General features: G+C 39.1%; 1 protein-coding gene across 1 annotated transcript in view; it reads left to right on the top strand.

Moving 5' to 3' along the window:
• The first annotated feature begins 9,880 nt into the window (after positions 1-9,880).
• The window catches only part of LOC137347131 (microtubule-actin cross-linking factor 1-like), a 441,060-nt gene continuing 425,013 nt past the window's right edge, over positions 9,881-25,927 (top strand). The window contains 2 exon segments of the mRNA XM_068011260.1: positions 9,881-10,022; positions 24,231-24,292. Of these exon segments, the coding sequence (XP_067867361.1) occupies positions 9,914-10,022; positions 24,231-24,292 (171 nt within the window). The 5' untranslated portion in view covers positions 9,881-9,913.

Consider the following 25,927-nt stretch of genomic DNA (forward strand, 5'->3'; position numbering starts at 1 on the left):
CATCCACCGTATCAAAACCCTTCAGGATCTTATATGTTTCAATCAAGTGGCCTCTTACTCTTCCAAATTCCAGCGGATACAAGCCTAGCCTGTCCAATCTTTCCCGGTAAGACAGCCTGCCTATTCCAGGTATTAGTCTAGTAAACCTTCTCTGTACTGCCGCCAATGCATTTACATCATTCCATAAATAAGGAGACCAGTACTGTACACAGTACTCCAGATGTGGTCTCACCAATGCCTTGTCTAGCCTCCCTACTTTTGTATTCAATTCCCCTCGCAATAAACAACATTCTATTAGCTTTCCAAACTACGTGCTGTATCTGCATACTAATCTTTTGCAATTCATACACTAGGACACCCAGATCCCTCTATCTCAGAGCTCTGCAATCTCTCACCATTTAGGTAATATGCTTTTTTATTCTTCCTGTCAAAGTGGACAATTTCCCACTTTCCCACATTATACTCCATTTGCCAGGTCTTTCCCCACTTATTTAACCTATCTATATCCCTTTGTAGCCTGCTTATATCCTCTTCACAAGTTACTTTCCTACCTGTGTTTGTGTCATCAGCAAATTTAGCAACCATACCTTCGGTCCCTTCATCTAAGTCATTTATATAAATTGTAGAAAGTTGAGGCCCCAGCACAGATCCCTGTGGTACACTACTCGTTACATCTTGCTAACCAGAAAATGACCCATTTATGCCTACTGTCTGTTTCCTGTTAGCTCGCCAATCTTCTATCCATGCCAATATGTTATCCCCTACACCATGAGCTTTTATTTTATTTATTTTTATTTATTTAGAGATACAGCACTGAAACAGGCCCTTCGGCCCACCGAGTCTGTGCCGACCAACAACCACCCATTTATACTAACCCTACAGTAATCCCATATTCCCTACCACCTACCTACACTAGGGGCAATTTACAATGGCCAATTTACCTACCACCTGCAAGTCTTTGGCTGTGGGAGGAAACCGGAGCACCCGGGGAAAACCCACGCGGTCACAGGGAGAACTTGCAAACTCTGCACAGGCAGTACCCAGAATTGAACCCGGGTCTCTGGAGCTGTGAAGCTGCGGTGCTAACCACTGCGCCACTGTGCTGCCCCAAATTTTCTGCAATAACCTTTGATGTGGCACCTTATCAAATGCCTTCTGGAAATCTCTGTATCCACAGCACATGTAACTATTTCAAAGAACTCCAATTAATTGGTTAAACATGATTTCCCTTTCACAAATCCATGTTGACTCTGCCTGATTACCTTGAATTTTCTAAATGCCCTGCTATGCCGTCTTTAATAATAGCTTCTAACATTTTCCCAAAGACAAATATTAAGCTAACTGGCCTGTAGTTTCCTGCTTTCAGTCTGTCTCCCTTTTTGAATAAAGGAGTTACGTTCACTATTTTCCAATCTTTCCCGAATCTAGGGAATTTTGGAAAATTAAAACAAACGCATCGGCTATCTCACTAGCCACTTCTTTTAACACTTTAGGATGAAGTCCATCAGGAACCGGGTATTTGTCCGCCCGCAGCTCCAACGATTTGTTCAGTACCACTTCCCTGGTGGTTGTAATTTTCTTGACTTCCTCCCTCCCTTCCATTTCCTGACATACAGCTAATACTGGGATGTTACTTGTATCTTCAATAGTAAAGACCAATGCAAACTATATGTTCAGTTCATCTGCTTTCTCCTTATTATCCATTATTAATTCTGCAGACTCACTTTCTATAGGACCGATGCTCGCTTTATCTTTTTTTTTTCCTTTTTAAAATATCTATAGAAACTCTTACTAGCTGTCTTTTTTATATTTCTAGCTTTCTCTTGTACTCTAATGTTACCTTTCTTATTGATTTTTTTTTTTGTCATTCTTTGCTGTTTTTTATATTCTGTCCAATCTTCTGACCTGCCTCATCTTTATTGGCTTTTTCTTTCAGATTGATACTATCGTTAACTGTTCTAGTTAACCACGGATGTCAATTACTGATTAAATCAATGGAGTGAGTGTTATATGGTTGAAGTTACACTTTATTAATAATGTACACTATACTTGTACTATAGCCAAGTATCTTGTTTCGAGTGGTTGCTAGATTTTGTAGTGTCGGGTTTTTATTTGACAGTGCTCTATACTGCTGTGGTTTTTCGAAGCAAAGTGCAATGGACATTTCTGATTTGTGGCCACAGTATTAGGCACTTAGCACGCTAACAGCAAAATATGTGAATGGAAGCAGTGGGAATATTACCCGAGTTAGCCAGAGTAATAGCTCAGCATGTTGCACTTGCAGAAAAAATATAGACAGACTATACAAACATGTATTTTTTCCAAACTATTAAGTTTTCTGCTTACTTTTCATTTTGCTTCAGTTAAGTTTTTCAATAAAAAATGGTCTGAATTCTACCGATGTGGAAATGTGGTGGTTTTACTGTATTGTTGAAGATGCAATTTCTTACCAAATCCCTGTTAATAAAACATTACTATGACAGTTTGGACTGTACCCCAACTCTCTGTTCATAACCAAATGTATCTCATGGGCAGACCTGAAGCTGCTGTAATCTGGAAAATCTTGTGTTTACCATACGTGGGTGTAACATGCCACAGAGATAAGAGCTGTCTTTATTGCGAAATGTTTTGCATTGGAGGTTACATGGGCACAATAAAGCAAAAAAAAAAGTTGTCAAATTATATTCAGGCTAAAACTAGTAATGTATAAAGACATAAGCAAAAGGAATACATCAGATAATTAGAAATATAATGCTTAATGCACACAGTACTTCAGATGATCTTATAAATAGTGTACAAAATCTTAGGATCCTCTTCAGAGATTTTTAACCGAGATTTTGAACTGAGGCTTTTTGGGCTCCATGGCCCCACCTTGCTATCACACCATGGAAACCAGGTTAAAGCAGCAGATGGTGGAATAGAGAAATCCATCAGCATATGTGCTGCAAGCAGTCTTATAACATTATGGATCAAAGTACTGCTCTAACATAAATAAATGAATAATGAACTATTTTTCAAGTGGATGAAATGTGGCATCTAAATTTATGAAATGTGATGTTGCTTTTGCCACTTGTATTGCATATCAATTGGCTTTGCTGTCCTCAGAGATAACATCGTACTGATATAAACTTCATCTGCCAATGCATTAACAGCTCAGAAAATTGAACTTGTAAATCTAGGCAATTGACAACCCTATGGAGAAATGTTTGGTTGCCTGTTTCCCCTTTCCTGAAACCCATAACACTCTCTCCAAAAGTATGTGTATCGCCACTTCCCCCATCCAAGGAATAGAAGACTTATTTTCAGAAGGCAACTCTTAGAGTTTCATTATTCAATCATGATGTACTGCCCAATCTAAAATTTCATATGAAACTGCTATGTAGAATTTGGAGTTACAAAGTAAGATGAGGTTCTGCTTTTGTTGCAAATATAAAGTGGTGTTATAATAAAACTCTTAGAAGTAACATTTCGAGATATGTACTCTGTTGTTGTATGTATAGATCACCCCTGCAAATCAGCTGTGCCCCAAACTTGAATGCACTTATTTTTTTTCCTCCTCTCGAATGTAAGGTGGATGAGCTATAATACATCTGAAATATGTGCAGTTCTGAGCACCTCAATAGAAAGGATGTTACTAGAATGGTACCGGGAATGAGGGTTATAGTTATGAAGAAAGGCTTAAAATAAGAAGTCTTCACTGGAACAGAAGATTTCAGGCAGTGGCTCTCCTACGTTTTTGGACCCCTTTTCAAATGGATTGGCAATCACGGACAGGGTCTTTTTTTCCCCACCCCAACCCCATCTAAATTATAGTACTATATAATTATAATATGAAAATGCTTTTAAGAAACAGGTATTTCATGCCGTTCTTAGTGCTCCTCGGTGAGACAGCCCATGGCACTGCACATGTGACAGTCGCACCCACTTCCCTGCTCACACTTTCACAGACCCCTGGAAGGTCTTTAGACCTCAGAGTTTTAAGTTTGAGAAACGCTAATTTAGGGGATCGAATAGATTGACCAGGTAAATTAAGCTTTATTTGCACTGGTGAATTGGTAATGAGCATACAAGATGCAATGTCTATGTCATAGCACTTGCTGAGTTCTGTTGAAGAGTTACACCTGACACACTTATCCTTGCATGTTCTTACTCTCTTTGATAATCTACTTGCTGTGCATTTGCACCATTTCCTATTGCTATTCTCTGCATCCAAACGAGCTCAGCATTGTCACGAGAACAATGAATGGGTAAATTTGTTATAGAGCACTAATCACAACATTGCTGATTTATTGAGGGAAAAGTCTACAACATCAATGAAAAGGGAATTGGATAAGTATTTGAAAAGGAAGAATATAAAATCAATCACGAAAGGATGAGCAAATGTGATAATTGAAACCTCGAGTTAGAACCAGCACAGCTAGGATGGGCAGCATGGCTCCTGAGCTATAATTTCCATGGCAGAGTTGGATACAACGGTTGGAAGAGTTGGGGTAATAGAAGGACAAGCTTTATTGGGCCAAATGGCCCTTTCTTGCCCCTGAATTGTGTGTTCTCATCCAATACTGTTAATTTGCAGTAGTTTTTGTAATTTGCAATGAGGTAAGTATGATTGTTCTGGATATCAAGGCAGCATTTGAACAAGTTTGGCATCTAGGAGCCCGAACCAAACTGAAGTCAATGGAAATCAAGGGGAAAACTCAGCACTGGTTGGAGTCATACCTAGCGCAAAGGAAAATAATTGTGGTTGTTGGAGGCCAATCATCTAAGTTGCAGGACAATGCTGCAGGAATTCCTCAGGGTAGTGTCCGAGGCCCAACCATCTTCAGCTGCTTCATCAATGACCTTCGCTCCATCATAAGGTCAGAAGTGGGGATGTTTGCTAATGATTGCACGATGTACAAAATGCACTGCAGCAACTCATCATGCTTCCTTCGACAGCACCATCTAAACCCATGACCTCGTCCACGTAGAAGAACAAGGACAGCAGTTGCATGGGAACACCACCACCTGCAAGTTCCCCTCCAAGTTGCACACCATCCCGACTTGGAAATATATCGCCGTTCCTTCACTGTTGCTGGATCAAAATCCTGGAACTCCCTCCCTAACAGCACTGTGGGTGTACTCGCACCAGATGGACTGCAGTTGTTCAAGAAGGCGGTTCACCACCACCATCTCGAGGGCAATTAGGGATGGGCAATAAATGCTGGCCTTGCCAGCGGCGCCCACATCCCATGAAAGGATGTTAAACAAAAAGGGCTCTATCGAACAACTGATACCTACAAAAAAAAATGGACAGTTATTGAAAGACCCAAGTAACTTGCATGGTAAAATGTGCAAGAGATACTCTGAAACCACAGACACTTGCGAATGATGATGTATGGACAATCTTCAACACGTCAAGTCATTTTACAACTTAAAATATCGGACAGGCAGGCCAGCGCGTGACAGCAACGGATTTTATGAAAAATTGGCTTTTGATGAATGGGAGCTCTTTACCCAGCATTCATAATGGCAGATAAACTGCTCTGGCATTGAATGCTTACATGGCTCTGTCCTAGCGATATAGGACTGCTATGGATGCTAGGCAAAAGCTCTACATTGTGCAGTTAAGATTTTCTGTAGATACAATGACCATATTGAAAATGGAAAAAAAAGCAGCTGATGCCAGTCTCTCTGGTATCCGTAATTTACAGGTTTCACTGTATTTCATATTTTTACATTTAGCTTTCACTTAGAGTTTTGCTTTTCTGCTACCTTTCATGGTACCTCTGGGGTTACAGCACTTCCCAGCTGTGTTCCCTGAAGCATGCTGAAGGAGGAAGCCGTGTACGTGTGCATATATTGGGTTTTTAGTAGGGGAACTTGGTTGTGGTTTTTTTTTTAAAGTGTAAAAGAAGTACAGGCTGTTGTACAGGGAGGCACTGGCAGATTTTTTACACACAACCTGAATTGCGGGGTGCCGCAACATTTTTCTGTAACTTTTTAATACTGATAAAATGTTAAACCTTTTACTTTTCTTTACCAACCCCCTTTTGAACGGTATTTCTGACAATGCAGCACTCTCTCAGTATTGCCCTGAAGTTTTATCCTGTGTTACGTACTCAAGGGTCTGGACTGGGACTTGAGCAGTTCTAGCCTCTCATTTATTATGACTTTGAGCTATAGCTTCGACATTGGTGCAGGCAGTTGTTGGCTGTCTTCACTGAAAAATCACTGGCACAACTTTACACAGATTTTTATGCTGGCTGTGTTAGATGTATGATTCCTGGCTTAATGTGTTTTGGGTTGAAGTTCAACCAATAATCTCGGTCCAGAATATTTAATTATCTGTGATAACTGTACTTAAACCAATTTTCTTGGAGCAGCCACATAAATACTGTGGCTACAAAAGCAGGTCAGAGGCTGCAAATTCTGTGGTGAGTAACTCGCCTCCTTACTCCCCAAAGCCTGTCCACCATCTGCAAGGCACTGGGGAGTGTGCTTGAATGACTGGATGAGCAGCTCCAACAACACTCTGGAAGCTTGACACCATCCAGAATAAAACAGCCTGCTTGATTGGCACCCCATCCACAAAAGGGTCAGACTGTTCACGTAGCCACGTAGCTGAGCCCCACACCTACGTGTTTACACATACCCTGGTATGATAGTTTTGATAACACAACCAAGGTAACAAACAGACCACTTTCTTAACATTAACTTTAGCTATTGGTTCTCTGTCGTGCCTCCACAGGATTCTTATGTTGCGAGAAGTAAGTCACCTAATTTATGGTTACATTAGATGCTAGACTAGTAATTGCTCAGGTAAGGAAAACAAATGGTTTGTAATCTCTTTACTGATCTTTTAAAAAAAAAATTAACTTTTGTATATGTATTTGTTTTCTTAAGTTCTTATCACTACAGGGCTACCTAACCTGACCTAATTCACATTGACTTCCTAATTTCAACAGTTCAGGCTAATAAATTCAAAAGGAGCTGCCAGTCAGACATCTGACTGAACAAACCACACTGTTTATTTGTTTTGTGTTTGAAATATATGTTTTGGTTTCTCCCCAGGCAGCTACCTGGAGACAACGGAACATTTAGTCTTCACAGCATTTGTATTGATTTAGACTGGGACCTGATATCTAACTACAGTTGTCTTTTAACTCCTTATGTACCATGACTGAATTAAAGGAGCAACTATCAAGGTGAAATTAGACAAAAATGCTTAATTTTTGTCACAAGGTCACCCTTCCAAACTCCAACCTGTAATTTCTAGTGTTGTAACAACTTAACGTTTATCATCTCTGCTGACCACTCAACTACACCTCTCAGCCCACATGCCAACTGATAGTAAATGATACCCTTCAGTCAGCTACTGTACACTTCATTTCAAAAATATTATTGGCTCTTCAAAAAAGCTAACCTTAACATGTCTGTCCTGTCCAACTATTTTTACACTGCTATGCTGCCTCTCTGCAACATCATCTGTTGTGCAGAGTTGTCTGTCTTATATGCCATCCAAGCCAACCCCAGAACCACTTCTATACTGTTAGATGACCTATCTGACAGAGTCACGGATAAGTCAAAAGTTCCTCCAATTGAACATCAGGAAGATATTTTCAGCTCCTGCCGTGAACACTCTCATGCTACTGGCTGCACTTGCCCCTTTCCTGGCCACCTGCTCAAGCTGAACCAGAGCATGTCCTTTCCCACACTAAGTCCAACTTGCTCATAATTCCCATACTCATTGAGCTATATTGACTTCCTGTCCCAGAGGACATTAAGTTAATGATTAAAATGATCCCTTATGTCATCTCCTGCATCTCTTGGCCATTTCAGAGGGAAGTTAAGAGTCAACCACATTGCTGTGGGTCTGGAGTTGCATGTTGGCCAGACCAGGTAAGGATGGCAGATTTCCTTCCCTAAAGAACCAAATGGGTTTTTACAATAATTGATCGTTTCATGGCACTATTACTGAGACTAGCTTTCAATTCCAGATTTTTATTAATTGAATTGAAATTCCACCAGCTGCCGTGGTGGGATTTGAACCCATGTCCAAGCCTGGGCCTCTGTATTACTAGTTCAGTGAGATTACCATTACACCACCGTCTCTATTGTACAACCTTTCTTCCCTTTGCCCCACAGAGCTATGAGCAGCCTCTGCCCTATTCCCAAAACCTCTGCACCTTCCACTTCTCTCTCAATCTTTCAAAACATGCTCAAAATAAATCTTTATACAGCAAGTTCTTTTTGTCACCTTTCTATCAAAGCCTAGCATATGTTTCTCCACATATTCTTTATCACCCGACTCAATTATTTCAGTGTGCTCTTGGTAGGCTTTTTATCTTCCACCCTCTGTGAACTTGAGCTCATTCAAAACTCTGCAGCCCAAGTGCTAGCTTGCACCAAGTCCCATTCACCCATCACCTCAGTGCTCGCTGATCTGTCTGCCAACGTATCGGATTTAAAATCTTATCCCTGTTCAAATCTCTCCATGGCCACTCCCCTCCCTATTCTTGGGAGCTCTTCCAGCTCTACACTTTCTAAGAACTGTGCAATTCCCCCTATTCTGGCCTCTTGTATGTCCCTGAATTCCAATACCCTATCAATGGCAGTCAAGGCTTCAGTTGTCTAGGCCCCAAGTTCTGTAATCTTCTAGTAAAAAAACAGAAAATGCTGGAAACACTCAGCAGGTCTGGCAGCATCTGTGGCAGCAGAGTTCATGTTTCATGTCTGTGACCTTTCATCAGAACTGAGAAAAGTTAAAAATGTAATAGATTTTGAGCAAGTGGAAGGGTGGGAAGAACAACAAAATGGAAGGTCTGTGATAGGGTGGAGGGCAGGACAAATTAAATAACAAAAGGTTTCATGGTACAAAGCCAATGGGGGTGATAATGGGACAAGTAAATAATCAAAAGATGCCTCTAGATGAGGTGTGAATGGCAGGATAGTAGCCATCTGAATGCAAAGTGTAGGGATTAAGAAAGAAATGAGAAAAAAAACCAAAGAAAACAAAGCAAAAAATAGAGGTAGAGGTTATGATCTAAAATTGTTGAACTTCACGTTGAGTCCAGAGGGCTGTAAAGTGCTTAGATGAAAGGTGAGGCGCTGTTCCTTGATCTTGCGTTCAGTCTGTAATTCTCTCCTCAACCTCTCCACCTGTCTCTCCTCCTTTAAGACTCTCCTTAAATACTACCTCTTTAATCCAGCTTTCGATCATCTGTCTTAATATTTCTTTGTGGCTTGGTGTCAAATTTTGTTTGTTAACGCTTCTGTGAAGCATCTTAGGGTGTTTTACTACATTAGGGGCACCTTAGCAATACAAGTTGTTCCTCTACAAAGTGCCTTGGGATTTTTCTCTGCTGCAGGAATTATATCAATGAAAGTTTTGTTGGCTGTTTCTTCTGTCGGGGAAAGGATGGTAAGGGTAGTTAATTACAACTTAAACTCAGAACATAATGCAAAGCAGACCTCAGAAGTTCAGGAAATAAGCTGTATTAGATGACAGGTTTTTAACTTTTTGTTGCTCTTCTCGTGGATAATCAACCTCCCAGTGGTGCTGGTAAGAACAAAATGGAAAATTTGGATTATGACCTAATCTAGAGTGCCAGAAATCTGTTAACACCAATACGTCATCTACTGACTACAGCAGCAAATAAAGACAAATTGCCTCTGCTCTGAGTCAACTTGCAAGGATATAATGAAACTGGGCCTGTACAACATACATAAAACTAAATAACCTAAAAAAAATTTTTTTTTTTTCTAAAATAGTTAGAAGCACCGGATATCTCTGCACACAGGAAACCTTTGTGGTTATTCACTTGAAGAGCTAAAACATTTGTCTTATGTTAAGCGGTACAGCAGCAACATCAGCAGAAGGGAATTCATTGCAGCCAGTTCCTAGTTTCTGGGGAAGAGTGTTGGAGGAGAGATGCCACTACCCAGCTCTTCCTTGTTAGTGCCTGTACTCTTTGTTGTTGGGCATTTTCTCAGCATTGCTATTGTCTGGTACTTTCACAGTCGTAACCCAGGCAGAGAAGGTGAGTATTCTCCACCTGGTCATTCATGGTTCTGCCTGAAGCAGGAGTTGAATCTTACAAATAAACTTGTCTGCATGATGTTTGCTTCACTGTATTCTGCATCAAAGGAAGTTCCAGCACTTCACTGCGAATTGCTAATCATGAATTGAGATCAACAAAGTTCCTATCATTTCCTCTACTTTTTGGAATGGGTTTGCAGTAGTGGAACATCCCTCTGTTTAATGTAACTGGCTTAAAATTGCTTTTGTTTTTTTGTGGAACAAATTAGTGCTATGAAGAAAATTCTCCAGTCAATTTTACTCAATTAAAACAGTGTGGATATAGCCTAGAAAATCACCAAATTGTTAAAATTCTCAACAGGGGAAATGTAAATTGTAAATTCATATCAACTGCTCAACCTTAACAGTTTTTAAAGAATAAATCTATAGTTTTCTTAAATGCTTTAAAAACACATTTAAGGTCAGTTTGAGCACAAATCAGTTACTGATAGTGAAAGAGGAGTTAATGTTGAAAAGAATTAATTTTGAAAAGTCACCCCGGAACTGGGGTCAACATTTTACACCTTTTCTTTCCCATTCTTTCTTCACTTTTTAAAAAAGCTAAACCATCAATAATGTCATTTAAAAGAATGGTTTGTATGAGTAACTAAGCCCAAGGATGTGAGAAAACTGAATTAAATGTACACAAATGACCCTGAAGCATTCTGGGTGCTTCGTGGTATCAATTGATGCACCGTCAAAGTCAGTAAACCGGAAAGCTAATAGACATGTTAGTATCATGAGGATTTGCCGTTTCCAAAATTAATTAAGCAGAAATAAACAGACAAAAACAAACAAGTGTACAGGTTATTGACTAATTGCAATGGTTTGATTTTTAAAAGGGGATGCTGAATCAATGTCTTTAGCTGTCCATGTTGTTGTATTGACATTTTTTTTGCGAAGTTTGGATAGTCAGTATTTATTGCAACTTAATTGGTAAGAATTACACCATCTTCATTTTCTACTTTGACAACATATTTGATGCTCAATAATGCCTGTTGAACCAAATCTTAGTTATTTTACAGTACAGATTATTTTTATGGTGTTTGAATATTTCAGGTTGTTCCAGATGCTAACAAATTTGAGAAATTGAACTAAGCAGGTAATCAAACTCTTTTGAAACCATTAGAATAAAGATAATTCCTAGTTCATCACTGTTATTAATCACTCCTTGAAGACTGTTCAGTAGCATGCATCCTCTTCAGTGGGGTGCAGTCTAAACTAAGGGGTTGTCAAATTCTGCTGTCAGTATAGATCTAGCATTCTATCAGCAGAGAGAAACCATGTGGTGAAAGCTGGTCCATTTCTCCAAAATATTTGAACTAGCATCACTGCAGAGCAGAGACGAGCAAGTTCAAGGAATGAGTAGCTCAGAACTCAATTTAATCTTCTGATTGGTGTGAAGTACCTTATTATGCAGTAACATTTTTAATACAATTGAAATTGACTTAAGCAATGTATTTTCTTGGGCATTAGTGGAAAATATGATTAGGTTCATGCTGATGATGGAAAATCAGGAAGATTGTCTCCATTCCATACTTTGTAACCCCAGTAACTCCAATTTTGTCATTGACTCTTACTTCTTGGTATAATGAGCTAGATAGCCTGATAGCTGCAATGCAAGATTTAGGGACTCGTAAGTTAAGATGACAATTGTGACTTGATTTGTATTTTGAGTTACTCAAATGGTGTCTGCTTGAGGAGAAATGGAAAACTGATTTTTCAGTGGTCCCATCCCACATTCTCCAAAGGGAACCATCTGTTGCAGTCATTGTGATGTAGCAGCCCAGGCCATGAGTACAAAAATGAAAGTGAAGTCAGATGCATCATCCTCAAAATCCAATTCATATTGGGAGATGCAGTATTAAAATCCAGTTGGCCTTGCATTGCTGTTGTGCAGGTGGCGAGTGAGTTCAAGGGTTCTGCTCACAACAAATCCCAAGAGGGAGGGAAAACCAGAGGAAACATTATTCCAGGTGATTCGCCAAAGCTATGGCTGGGTCTTGGAAGCAGATTGATCAACCGTTCCAGCTGCAATTGGTGCATAGTTTGAGGGAGGAGGGAATAAAAATAAGAGCTACCTGAAGAAAAGCATCAATTGACTAAAATTTCACTGTGACTTGAAAAGATACAAACTTAGAAAAACCACGGATTCTCATATAGGTTGAACTCATCTTTCTCATCTTAGATTTCTCTCAGGCACCCAAGTGCAGTTTTATCTCCGCTATCAACAGTACCTCAATAATTGCACAAGAGAAGCAAAAGTTGCTATTTTAGTTATTTTTTTCTTGCACCATGGACAATGACTGTGACAATGAGGCAGTTTGTTGCCTGTTTATAGGAAATTCCTTTTTGCTTTCAATCTCTATTTCCTGGAAAACAAGTAGATTGTGAGGCAACAACAAGGCAAAATCTTAAATTGTTCCCTATTGATTGATTTGTTCCTACTCGGTGGAATTTAAAGCCAGTGATTTTTGCATTGAATGATACAAATGGATGAAAAGTGTACAGTAATGAATGTTGCTCAATTAAACAATATAACTTTACTGCTATGGTTCTTGGAGGCTTAAACTGGTACAGTAGCAGTTTGGAGAATTATGCACTGTGCTTTAATGTTTATCTGTTTTCTGTACAATAACATTTTTTGTTTACTACTGTTACGACCTCATTAAAGACCACTAACTTTAAAAGAAGAGATATGAACTTCCCAGTGACCGATTAAGGAATTACACGGCAAGATTTCATGTTTTAAGACTTTTATTAAAGCAGCTAAACTAAAACTTATTAGCTAAACGGTACTTAATAGGTAGCTAATACACTAAATTACTGAGAAAGGTGTTTCCATTAACTTTTTAACACACACTAAAACCCATACCACATTTATACATTAGTGTTCTCAGTGAAAAGATATCCATGCAGTTAAAGCTCGCAAACTCCTCCCCAGCTGCAACGAATTGGATCTCCCAGAGTCCTTCTCAAAGCCAATATCCTCCTTACTCACTTCTTCTGAGCACATTGGACTGGACTTCCGTTAATAAGGCAATCTCTGGTGATCCCGTTTGGTCTTTGCTCCTCCGCAAACCTTGAGCCTTTGAATCAGGTTCATATCTTAGCAGCCTTTTGCTGTATCAGTGATCAGTGAGCGGCTGTTTCCCCAGAAAACAGTCCACTGATATGTGTGTCTCTCTCCCCACCCAGTCTCCCTCCCGCCCCCCTCCCTCCACCTTTTCCTGACTGCTGGTGTTCGTTTTTCCCTTTTTCAGCCCCCAAACCTAGGAAAACCTCTCAAATTTATTCTGGTCATAAATCAATAGTTGTTTGCCTATGACAATTCCCAGAGACCATAAATCTGACCTTGGCAAAACCACCTGGGCCTTCCTTTGTTTCCAGGTGTTAAAAGTTGCAACTCAAATCTGCATTTTAGAGCCCCTGGCTCCCTGTTCACAATCTGAGAGTGTGAAACCATTGTCCTTTAGTTGTTAACATTATACCCTGCTTTCAAAAGGGTCTTTGTTCTGGTTTCCTTGTTTTCATGGTAACCAAGACTCCAACTTGTCTCTGGGCAGATTTTGTATGACGTCACATGTTTCCTCCTAATGTCCAGTTTTCACTGCATTAAGGATCACTTTTTTAGAAAACATAACCATACTACAAAGTCCAGCGTTCATAACACTACCATAAAGAAGTAGAACAGCTGTTGAGACTTCTGGAAATTCAATTAATTTGATCCAATCAGAAATCTGATATGCCTTATCGGAATGTTGGTTTTAACACAAAATTGTGGTAGCATTTCTGAAATATGTCCAGATTAACCTTTTGCATTTCAAGAGGAAGCTAGGTAGTACACTGGGGAGAAAGGAATAAAAGGATATGTAGATGGGATTGCATGAAGTAGGGTGAATGGAGGCTCATGTGGAGCATGATCACTGGCACGGATGAGTTGGGTCGAATAGCTGTAATTCTATGTAATATACATTTTCCCATATTATCCTCCTATGTGGAACAGGTTTATCATCTTTGCTCGTTACAAATTAATGACTTGGTAGGAAAAAGAAATATCTTTCAAAACTAAGTACACTGCAGTGTATAAACTCCATTTTAAAAATAAATAGCATGACAATAAAGCAGTGCAGTGGAATAGTGGGATGCACGTTCCATTGACTGCTTGCATGGATTCTGCCAAATCTTAGCTTGGCTGTTCAGTATAGGCAATGAGCAGAGATAAGAAAATGAAAGCTAAGTCCTGCTTTGGTGCTTTTAAGCACTTAATATTTGGGGTAGAATAGATGAATCATTTTAGTAAAGTTTTTTTTTAATTTATAGGAGTGCCTTTTCTTGGGTCAAAGTAAAATGGAGTTAGCTTTCAAGTTTGATATTAAATTTAGTCCCAAGCTGAAGGAAGCTGCTGATGAAGTTGCTGCAATGATAGTAATGCAAGTTTATTAAGTGTTATGAAAGTGCTTCTATTTTTAATATTTTGTTGAGGATTCGTGTGTTAGGATTATGGGCTTTGGTTTATTTGGAAAAACTGAAAAGACTCCATCAATTTTTATTTACAAGGGTCACAGAGGTTTTGTTTGAAAACAACCTTTACTAGAAGTCACATGCCTTAAGCCCAATAAACAACAGAAGCCTTGGTGACTTGGGGAAGATGTTTACAAGAGAAGTGACATGTCGAGATTTATGATGGCCAGGAGGTTCTGGCTTGCTGTTGGGGGTTTCACTTTTGACATATTGTTTTCGTTCAGTTGAGGTGTAGACTGTGTTGAAAAGCAGTTGGAGATCAACCTGCCAAGGGAGAAACACCCAGCTCATCTTTCCTGCACCCCTGTAAGAGACCCAGAGAAATCCAGTGTGTCCGCTCCTTTTTTTTCCTACCTCTTTGAAAAACCTGCGAATCCAGAGTGGGATAACTGGAACCCCTGATGTCACTTTTCTCCTGGAGAGCCTACTTAACTACTTCTTGACATGTCCAAAACTAACTGCTCCAGAAAAGATCCCAGTGATCCATCTCCGTACACCTGGATGCCAGACCAAAAGGGACAACTGACATCCTTCCATGTCTTATTTTTCTTCATGAATTAACAAGCATTTGGCCAAAGTATTTTTTTTTTTGTAAAAGAGCTCTGCAGAGGAAATTCTTTATTCAGTTAACCAGGATGGGTGGGTGTGGTGGGGTATTGAAGTGAATTTTCATATTTCAATCTGTTAATGCTTTGCTTTGTTGCTGGATAAGTCTTGTTTTATAATAAACTGATAATTTTGTTGTTTACTAAAGAAACCTGGTTGATGTATTTTATTCTGGGCTAAAGAGTAGAGTATATGATTGACTGTATCAGTAACTGGGTAAACATTTAAATATATGTTGTGACCTGTGGAGAAGTGGAACTAGAAAAGACTCCTCCCACCTCGGTCATAACAAAAGGAATATTAAGAATAACTCTGGAAGCTGCATTTGGACTGGCATTTGTAGTGGGTCAAACATTGAAGACCATCTTGAATGAATTGCGGGACGTGTAGAGAGCTATGAAATCAGGTAGTTAGCATAGCCTTTTAAGATGGAAGTCATGCCTGAGGTCTTTGCTCTGCTAATGCATTGCTGAAATCTTTTCTTTAGGAAAATCATCTCTTCAGTTTACCTAAAGGATAGATTTTAGCAAAGCTTTCGGCAGCATGCTTAACAAGAAATTGACCCACAAGATAGAAAGGTACAGAATGGGGTGCGGCAGGGAAGTGGGAACACAAGTGATGTTGCCCAAATTTGCTAAATATTGAAAACTGAGTCGGGGGCGGGGCAGTGGCGGTTATAAGTTGTGGGGTTGGGAATTAAAAATAATTGGGAGCAAAAAGATTGAATATAAAATGATCAGGATTTATGGAGTTGATCTGACAAGGTGCAGATTTTGCTTAATATGAAAAAAATGAAAGGTTAGGAGACAGAGGAAGGGGGCAAGCAGTGGGAATGTACAGGACACAACAGAGGAGAGGGGTCTGGAAAATACCCTTGTGATGCAACAATAAAGAATGCAATAAAGATTTTGGGGTAATCATAGGGATAGAATGAGGACTTGTTTGAGGGAGAGAGAAACTAATACTCAATAGTTCAGCCCACCTGAAGTACTGTGTACATTCCTGGTCAGCATATTACAGTGAGGGCCTCCGTGCATTAGAGGAAGTACTAAGGGCAGTTAATCTTATCCTGGGGATTGAGGACCTGAGAAATGAGACTGAAAATGTTTGCATTGGGAAAAATGCAGTCCAGGGAAGACTTTATTGAAATTTTGAAGGTCTAAATGTGGATCTTGATAAATTGAACCATAAACTTTTTGCCATTATTATAAAACCTTTCCTCTTCCAAGCTTGAATGGCTATAGATGGTTTGGATGTAGCTGCTCACACGAGGGTGAGCAATGGGAGGAAAAAGTTGCGTGTCGATTCATTGGAGATGGTTGATGTTGGAAAATTTAAGAGTTGATTCAATTTTTAGGTAAACTAAGCGGTTTGAAGGTGGTTGGATGTCAAATGTGCACAAGTGTTTTTTTATTTTAACACTGGTCAGATGGATTGCAGTGGCCTTTTTAGATTCTGTGCTCCCAGGGAAGTGGGAATTGTCAAATATTCAAAGTAGTAATTTTTTTTAGGGAAAGGTACTTCTCGCTTTTTTAAAACATTTTTTTGAACTGACTGAAGTGTAAAATTGGAATGATAGCTTACCACTCGAATATCATTGAAGGAAGCATCAACTTATGAAAATGGGAGGAAAAAAATCCCCAGTGGCAATTTCTAGTAGCAGCGTATTTTTAGGTGACACCACCAGCTCCTTTTTATTCGGGTTTAAATGTCTCGATTAGATCCACTGCTACAGTATTTCTGTGAATCACTTTCAGCTTTGAGGAAATGACGTTGGACTGCCATGTTTTAAGAAGGTTGATCTGAGCAGCGTATTTGAAGCAGTGTGGCAAAGATATTGCAGCAAATGGCAGGTGAATACAGCAGAGAAGTTATAAAATTATAGCAGTACCAGATTAAGGCTCCCTGCCTCATCCACAAGCGGAGGATATTTATAGCTCTGAGTAGTTTATATCCGTGTTATCTGTACGAAGCAAGAGAAAAGGGAAATGGTTGCAGCCTGTGTACATTTCAGTACTTGTGCATGTCTGATTCAGCTCTGTAATATGGGTCACTGGAAAATTAATTACCGGAGAAGAATGAAGATGTGTCAGCTCTCTCTTTTGAGTGTTTAATTTAACTGCAATTTTTTGGCAACTGGATGGCTGAAACAAGCCTGGCTGGAATTTGTAAGACACTGCACTAACTGTAGGAATGTACAGATACAAGCAGCAGTTTGTTACTCTTTACTAAGAGACTTGATCGTATTCGCCTCTGCTGCTATAATTTCAACTGGTCTCAAATCCATAGAACATTTTTTCTAATTTTTGGATTCAAAGTTTCAATGTCTGTAACAGACATAAATGACATTCAACCTCATATGGGCTGCTTCTGAGTTTGGCAGCTTGTAAAGGCTATTAAGGTGGTTTGATCAGAAGAGTGGGAGAAATCCTTATTAAAGCTTTCAGGAAGTGGGTGGTTCATGACTTTTGGCTCATTGCATCATAACTGCATTCTGTTGCTTCAAAGTCTCAAGCTTGCTGGATGAATACGAAACACAATGTCAGCTATGCGTGCTGGTAAAATGTGGGGCCTCTACAGTAATGACAGAGAGCTAAATGCAAGCCTGGTCTCCTTGATGTGCTGCATGGGTCAGTATGATTTCATTCTGTTTCTACTGTAGTTACAGTAATACTGCACTTGAAACTTAATTTTCTTTAATTGCTGGAAAAATACTAGCCTGTACCATTATAAGTCAATTGAGAACATTATATTTTCAGTAGCAGCATTAAGTAGTACGTTGGTAACATTTTTTTCTCCTCCTCCACATTGCCCCTCCCCCCCCCCCCCCCCCCCCAAGAAAGACAATCTGTGCACAACTGAAGATTTATGAAGCTGTTCTACTTTTAATCAGGTGGTAATGGTTTATGAACCTAAAAGTCTTGTAAATAATACTTCAGCTCCCTTATTTGAATATGTTGGGAATGTTCAAGATGGCTGCCAGCCCTTTGAAAAGATATGATGGAGCTCACAAGATATGTCCTCCATTCTAGTACTAATGTTAAAGACTTCAAATGCTCTAATTAATTACTGGACCATATGGAGTCAAGTGTCACATGTAACAGTAATGCAATGAGTTTTATTCTCACGAGAGGTAATATTCACTCATGGAAATTGTATTTCATTGTTTGCTTTTTTTTTGTTGGATGAGTGTTTGACAGATGCAACCTAGTTTTGTCGTGATGCATTGCTTCATCGAGGAGTTCTGCACAGATTTGGGACTGCAATTTCTCTACAATGGGCAGTTAATTCCTTCTATCTGGCAGCTGGTTATTGGGGCAAACCATTTCCTCTTAGAGGGGAAGTGAAAAATGTTAGAATTAATGGTTGTTGTTTTTGAACTACTTGCCAGTTACACAGCAGCTTTGGTTAAATACCTGCATATCTTATTTGGGATATGGCACAGGAGGGAAATAAACTTATTGAGGGAAATATACTTTTTAACTAAAGAACTGTTGCGTTAACGTGTAATATTTTCAAAGGAAAATACTTGTATCTAATTTTTTTTTGATACTTATGTTGAATACACATTAGTTTAGCATTCTCCTTGTGATACTTAATAGCAAATGATTTTTCATGGTAACCATCATGAGAGGATATTGAATAATACATCACTAGAATTTGACTTAAATTACTGAGTATGCCATGGTATTTTAAATGATGGTTTATAAATTCATCTTGCATTGCCATTCACTTTACACTGAGCTTACTGATGGCAATACTAGGTTTGCAAGGCTTGGAAGCTCGTTTGGACCGCAACCATAGTACAAATTGAGGCCAGGCTGAAAACGGTAACTTTTTTATTTTAGGTTTCCAACAGTACATTTCAGTAGCAAGAGTGTGCAACAACATAGTATTAATTTGATTGTGTATAATGATCAAACTGTAGTAACTGTGCCACTGCTCAATGAGGTGGAAATGTATATATAAAATATATTATCTGTGCGTATTGAGTAAAGTTCTCCAAAGGCTTTTTACTGATTGGATTGCTCTGTGGAGAGCTGGCATGAACTTGATTGGCTGAATGGCCTCCTTCTGTGCCGTAAATAACTCTGACTCTATAATGAAAGGTATTAAACTGACTGTCTCAGCTATTACATGTTTCTGGTTTGACCAATGGTGTCAGCCATGATTCAGTGGTAGCAATCTTGCTTCTGAGTCAGAAGGTTGTTCAAGCCTCAGAGACTTGAGCACAAAATCTAAGCTAGCGAAGCAGTCATAAAGATGGGGCATGAAACCGAGGCTCTGTCTGCCCGCCCAGGCAGGTATCAAAGATTGTATGGCACTATTTTGAAGAAGAGCAGGGAACCTTTCCCCCCCCCCCAAAAACAATGTCCTGGCTATTTATCCCTTGTCACCAAAAACATTTGGTCATTATCACATTCCTGTTTGTGGGACCTTTTTGTGCACAAATTGATTGCCATATTTCCTACTTTACTACAGTGAATATGCTTAATTGGCTGTAACTTGCTTTGGCACATCCCAAGGTCATGACTACAGCCTGCCGGACTGGACATTGAGTTCAATAATTTCAGAGCACGACGGGTCCCCCCATTTTACTTTTATTTTTAGTTTTTTTTTGTTTTATCTTAGTTTGTTCAGTTTGCCTACCCACTTTTTTTTTTCATGTTTCTGCTTGTGGCTGTTCAGTTTTCAGTCTGTTAACACCCTATCTGTACTAATGCTTTGTCTTTCAACACACCATTAACATATTGTTTGCCTTTGCTCCATGACCTTCTGGTCGGTTATTCTCTGACCTTGTCCTATCTACACTTTCTCCTTTGTTATCTCTTGCCCCACCACCACTTTACTTAAAACCTTTCACATTTCTAATATCTGCTAGTTCTGAAGACGGGTCACTGACCTGAAACATTAACTCTGCTTCTGTCTCCACGGATGCTGCCAGACCTACTGAGTATTTCCAGCATTTCGTGTTTTTATTTCATGTAAGATGCCTGTCTTTCTTGGCTAGAAGTATTTCCCATAGTCACTATTGATAAATTAGAATTTTTTTTCATAATTTTAACTACCAGGTGGATGATACAATTTCCACGTTAATATATAAATGTTAAATTGCTCCAATTTAACAATTGCTTTTGACATTCTCAAAAGTGATAATTGAAGAAATTATGTATGTCCAAGATTTTTTTTCTCTCCCATTTTATTTTCCAATATATACACCAACTACAGGCAAGAGGTTAAGTTGCCAGCCTGATCCTAGCTAGCCCTGTGCAGATACCATGCTAAACCTCTCCACGAGATCGATTTCCCACTGAGCGTGTCATTAATTGTATAGCTAAAATTAAGAATCCATTGGTGTATCAATCAACCAAAAGAATTCTAACTGTAAGTATGATAAACTCATCTTCGTTCAAAATTTTGCGCTCGTTAACTTTCAGAAGGTGCCTCAAAATTTTACTGATATTTAATTTAGGACATTGATTAGGGTGTTGCATTTATTTGTTTCTGTATCTAAAGCTGTTGCTAAATGTCACTGTGCACCTTCATTGATATGAAGGTTTATAGTGATTGTCATCCTCAAATATTCTTAGTCTTTTTGTGAGTTGGTGATCTGCCATCCAAGCAATAAAGCGACTGTTGTGACACCACCTCTGGTTGGTAACCTTGCAGTTCATGGACTTCTCATCAGGTGTAGCATAACTTCAGGCCAGTTCAAAACCACATTTTGAAGGTTCTCAGGTGATCTCTTATGTCTTCTGTTTTTAACATTGAGAACAGTGTTGGCACAACCATTTTCTTGTAATGCTAAAATGAATCGGGTGGGGGTGTGGGGGCGGTGGTGGGGATGGGGAAAGAGGAGCTCTGTGCCTGTGATGAAGTCTATGTGTATCGCTTTTGGCATTGAGTTGAATGTCCAGAAATAAAGCACAGACACTGGTGTAACAAATATGTGAGCTGTGTATTAGAGTGCACACAGACTGATTTGTAAAAGACTAGTAATATCTGCCTAATTTATATTGCAGTAATTCCCTCCCTACACCTTGCTTTCCTCCTTTAAGACCCACCTTAAAACCTATCTCTTTGGTCTTTTTGTCATCTGACCTAATATCTCATTATCTGGCTCTGTCATATTTTGTTTTATAAAGCTCCTGTGAACCGCCTTGGACGACTTACTACATTCAAGGCAATATATAAATAATAAGTTGTTATTTTACTAATTGAAGTGCATGGATTGTTACTACTGAAACTGGTGAATAAAATGCTGAAATAACTGAATAAGTTGTAAAAGACTACTAACAAAACAGTCTTGTACAATGCAGCATAGTTAATACCAGCATTATACATAGAATTATAATTAAATTCAAATTTTATTGAAACTTTTTACTCCTGAACCCATTTTGTTGTGAAGGAAAGTTTACTTGGTGTTTTTCATGAAAAGATGAATTGCAGTTACCTTTTGAAATGTTTTCTACATAAAATGCTCTGCAGTATATCTTTTAGGGTTAAACCATGTTAATGTGGCTGCCAGCTGCATCCTTCATGAATTCAGCTTTTGCAGTCAGTCTTACTTCGTCATTAGAAATAGGCGTAAGCATCATGATCCACCTGTTCATCCAAAAAAGGGCAACTTGCTCTGCAAAATCAAAAAAGTTATCCTTTGGAATTTGGATTCATTGACCAGCTCAGTGCCAGTATCTGTCTCTTTAAATTCCTATATAATAACTAATACATATGGTTCTGGATTTCAATTTCTCCTCCCCATCCCTCAATTTTTGTATTTATTTATTTATTCCCCACTTCTCAGATTTTCACGAACTGATCTCCAGACAATCAGAAAACTTGTTTTAAGATTTCTGCCGATGTTGCTAGGCTAATCATTAAGAGATGTATGATGGGAACTATAGATGACTCTTACTTCATTTTAAAAAAAATCCTGCTTGTGAGCAAATGCTGAATTATCACTTGTCATTGCCCAAATGAAGTGGGAAAAGCCGTGGCTTTGCAGTTAGAGAACTGAGTTTCAGCATGCCTGCAACCACCCTGTGGCCCAGTACAGTAACTGCTATTAAGCTGTGCTATTTTTGATTTTTTTTGATTTAGAGATACAGCACTGAAACAGGCCCTTCGGCCCACCGAGTCTGTGCTGACCATTAACCACCCATTTATGCTAATCCTACACTAATCCCACATTCCTACCACATCCTCACCTGTCCCTATATTCCCCTACCACCTACCTATACTAGGGGCAATTTATAATGGCCAACTTACCTATCAACCTGCAAGTCTTTTGGCTGTGGGAGGAAACCGGAACACCCGGAGGAAACCCACGCAGACACAGGGAGAACTTGCAAACTCCACACAGGCAGTACCCAGAATTGAACCCGGGTTGCTGGAGTTGTGAGGCTGCGGTGCTAACCACTGCGCCACTGTGCCGCATTCTCTGTTTTAACTTAATACCATTTTGGTTTAAGCATATATTTAGCCTTTCATTATGCTTATTTTTTGATCATCATTAATGGTTTTAGTAGGTTCGACAGTTCAGATCAGATAAATCCTAGAAGTTAAATTGTTGGTCACAGCGGTGTACCTGAGGTGTTGCGTCACAAGAAAAATGCGAGGAAGTATAGGCAGAGTACATACACGTGTGAGATCATAGTCCTGAGCCAGGAGTTTGGAAGATTGCACTTTCACATGGTAATCTCCTGCCAAATGTGCAAGAATTACTAGTGGGTTAAATGCAAGAGAATTGCTTGGCCTTTAAACTGTCAAAAAATGTTTTTATTGGATCTAATAGTCTATTCCTTTTCCTAAAAAAAAACTTGTGTTAAGAATTGGGTGTGTTGTAGCTCATAACATACAAAATATTTTACTTAACTTTTGACTTTTTTTTAAAAGAATGAATTGAAGCCATCCAGAAGTTCTAAAGGATAAAATATGAACTATACTGGCTCTCGCAATTGTTCTTTAAATAGTCCTGTATGTGATAGTTGTAAAACAGAGCAAACACCTCACAGTGACTTGCCTCTTGATCAAACCTGCCATTTTGCTCTATTTTGCGCTAGATCGTTAAGGATGCGCTAATTTCACACAAATATAGTGTATGCTTATATGAGCTGTAGATGTTGACGAAGCTAAGACAATGTTCTGGTTTCTGTGGCATCCTTACCAACTCAAGTTGAGTTCGATTTGTGGCAGCAGGAGGTTTTTTCTGTTCTGTTGATCTTGTATTTTCATTTATTATTTTTGTGTTAGACCTTTTGTCCTCAGAATGAGGGATGTTGTGGTGGAATAGTCAGGTGTAGCCCAATTAGATGCTAAGCAAAGCTTCTGTTCTGTCTTAATACTGTTCCTTAACCCTAACATTCAAAGAACACCCAGCTGCACTGGTGGGATATTTTACCATTCCCTGCACCAGCTTTCTCTGTGCCTTCTATTTGAAACTGTCAATTAATGCCAAAGCATTATGTTTATGAAAAGAAGTTGCTGAATTAATCTTGGGAGTAGGCATTAACCTTTATTGGAGACCTACATTTCCCCCCTCCCTTTTTTATAAGCTAAACATGACTGGTGTTCTCACTAAATGTGGTACACAGTATCTGGTGTAGTTCTATGGTGAGACATAAAATACTAGAACTTTCCCAAGTGCAACCTAGTTTATTAAGGTATTTAGTGTTTGTGAAACTAACATTTTGAGTTGATTTTGAAAGCTATTTGAGTGGTTTATATAAAACAACAATGCAGAGTAGGCATGAACAGGGAACTTGTCTATGATTCAGAGACCATAGTTACATCTGAGCACTATTTGGATTTTAATTTGATGCCGTCAAGGGATAGGAATGGTAGAGGTGCAATCTCAATGCTGGTAAAGTACGCTACCAGAAGTTTTTAGTAATGGTGAACAGCTTCATTGCTTAAATTGTGCTGATTGCAACTAATTATTATGGAGAAGATATTCGAGAACTTTTTTAAAATGTTTTTTAAATGGTGAGATTTAAAATTATTGGGGGAAAGGTAACTAATTTTCTTTCTCTTTGTACAGATGAGCGTGACAGAGTACAGAAAAAGACGTTTACAAAATGGATCAACAAACATCTCATAAAGGTACAATTGTTTAACTTCACCTTTCTGGGAGGGCTCCATGATGCTTCAGATCTAATTGTAATCTTGCATCAATAAATGGCACTAAAGGTGACACAAACTCTTCGACTTGATCACCTGTGCAGGGTTTTTCTTCCTGTGTCAAATTTTTATTTTTGCTTCTGATTCTATTTGGCACCATCCTAAGTTGTAGATCTATTTCATTCCAATATTCACTATAGGTAAAGAATGTACAATGCACTGTATGACATCAAGGGATTTGGGGCTAGCCTGGGAAAGTGGTGTTGAGGTAGATGATCATCCATGATCTAATTGAATGGTGGAGCTGGCTTGATGGACTGAATGCTCTACTCCCGCTCATATGTTCCTATAATTATATCACTATGCAATCTTACTGGGGGCTTGAAGTTGTAAAGAAAGAATTGTCTAGTTCATTTCTATGACTTCTTAGCTGCATTTGCAGATATTTCTGTTACCAATGCAAATATGGTAGCTCGCTTTGCTCGCACAATATCCCACAATCAGCGATCATTGTTTAAGGGGAAAAAGTGTTGGCAAGGACAAGACACAGCTGCCCGAGTCCAACAGGGCTGCAAAAGCAGAGTCAGTTTGACAATTTGTAAAGCATGCTTTTCAGTTGTGGTTCCGGATTCCGCAAGAAGATCAGACTCTGCAAGGTCATATTTCTGTTCGTCATCAGATATGTGTTCTTCTGTACTTTAGATTATTTTCTGAATCAAGCAAATTAATATTTCATGTGAAATTAATGCCATTAAAGTGCTGGAAAGTACTGATTTTATTTTTGTAATTTTAAAGTGTATTCAAATCTGCTTTAAGAAAATTTTGTATGCGTGAATCTAGGGCAATTACTGGCTATCCTTTTCTCTTCACCTTCAGAATTTTCTCAAAACCAATAGTTTTGGGCAAGCCTTGGGTAACCACATCAATCTGTCCCTCCATTGCTTGGTATCTGTACTTTAAAAAAAAAAATTTCTATATTTTTTTTCCTTCTCTCTCAACCAGTGAAATGCCTTGTGCCATTGCCCATCTGAAAGAAACTCTTAATTGGAAACACAAATATCTGTGATATTAAATGGAAAATATCTTGGGACAAAACTGTAAAATTGAAAATTTTCAAACTAAAAATGGTATTCCATTGTAACTTTTTTCAAAAGTGGTTTCCAACAAGTTCTGATTACTAAAGCAGATCACTAAACCCTTATCCACACCTGCCTCATTACTAAAACCCTTAATCATGCCGTTGTCACTTCTAAACTCTATGAAGTGAATTTTAACCCACAATAGCAGGTGATTTGGGGTCAGGTGAGATATAAAAATTTAAAATTTTAAACCCGACCGCAACTTAACCACTTTCTGGTTTAATGGAGGTGGAACGGGGGCAGGTAGCAACCCACTCCCAGGAGATGGGTTGGCCGTTTAAAAATTATGACTAGGTTGGGAGCCTCGCATTTAAGTTGTTTTACAGTTTTACACCTGGCTGTCCAGGTTTCCCAGGCCTCGGGAAACCTGGCAGCTCAAGGGAGGCATGGACTGCTCCATGGAAACGCTAAGTGCCCTTCCAGCACTGCTCTTGGGCCAGGTGGGGCAGGAGTGCTTCCATATTTCTCCCCCCACAGC

This window comes from Heterodontus francisci, chromosome 31, assembly GCF_036365525.1.
Source record: "Heterodontus francisci isolate sHetFra1 chromosome 31, sHetFra1.hap1, whole genome shotgun sequence".
Taxonomy (NCBI): domain Eukaryota; kingdom Metazoa; phylum Chordata; class Chondrichthyes; order Heterodontiformes; family Heterodontidae; genus Heterodontus; species Heterodontus francisci.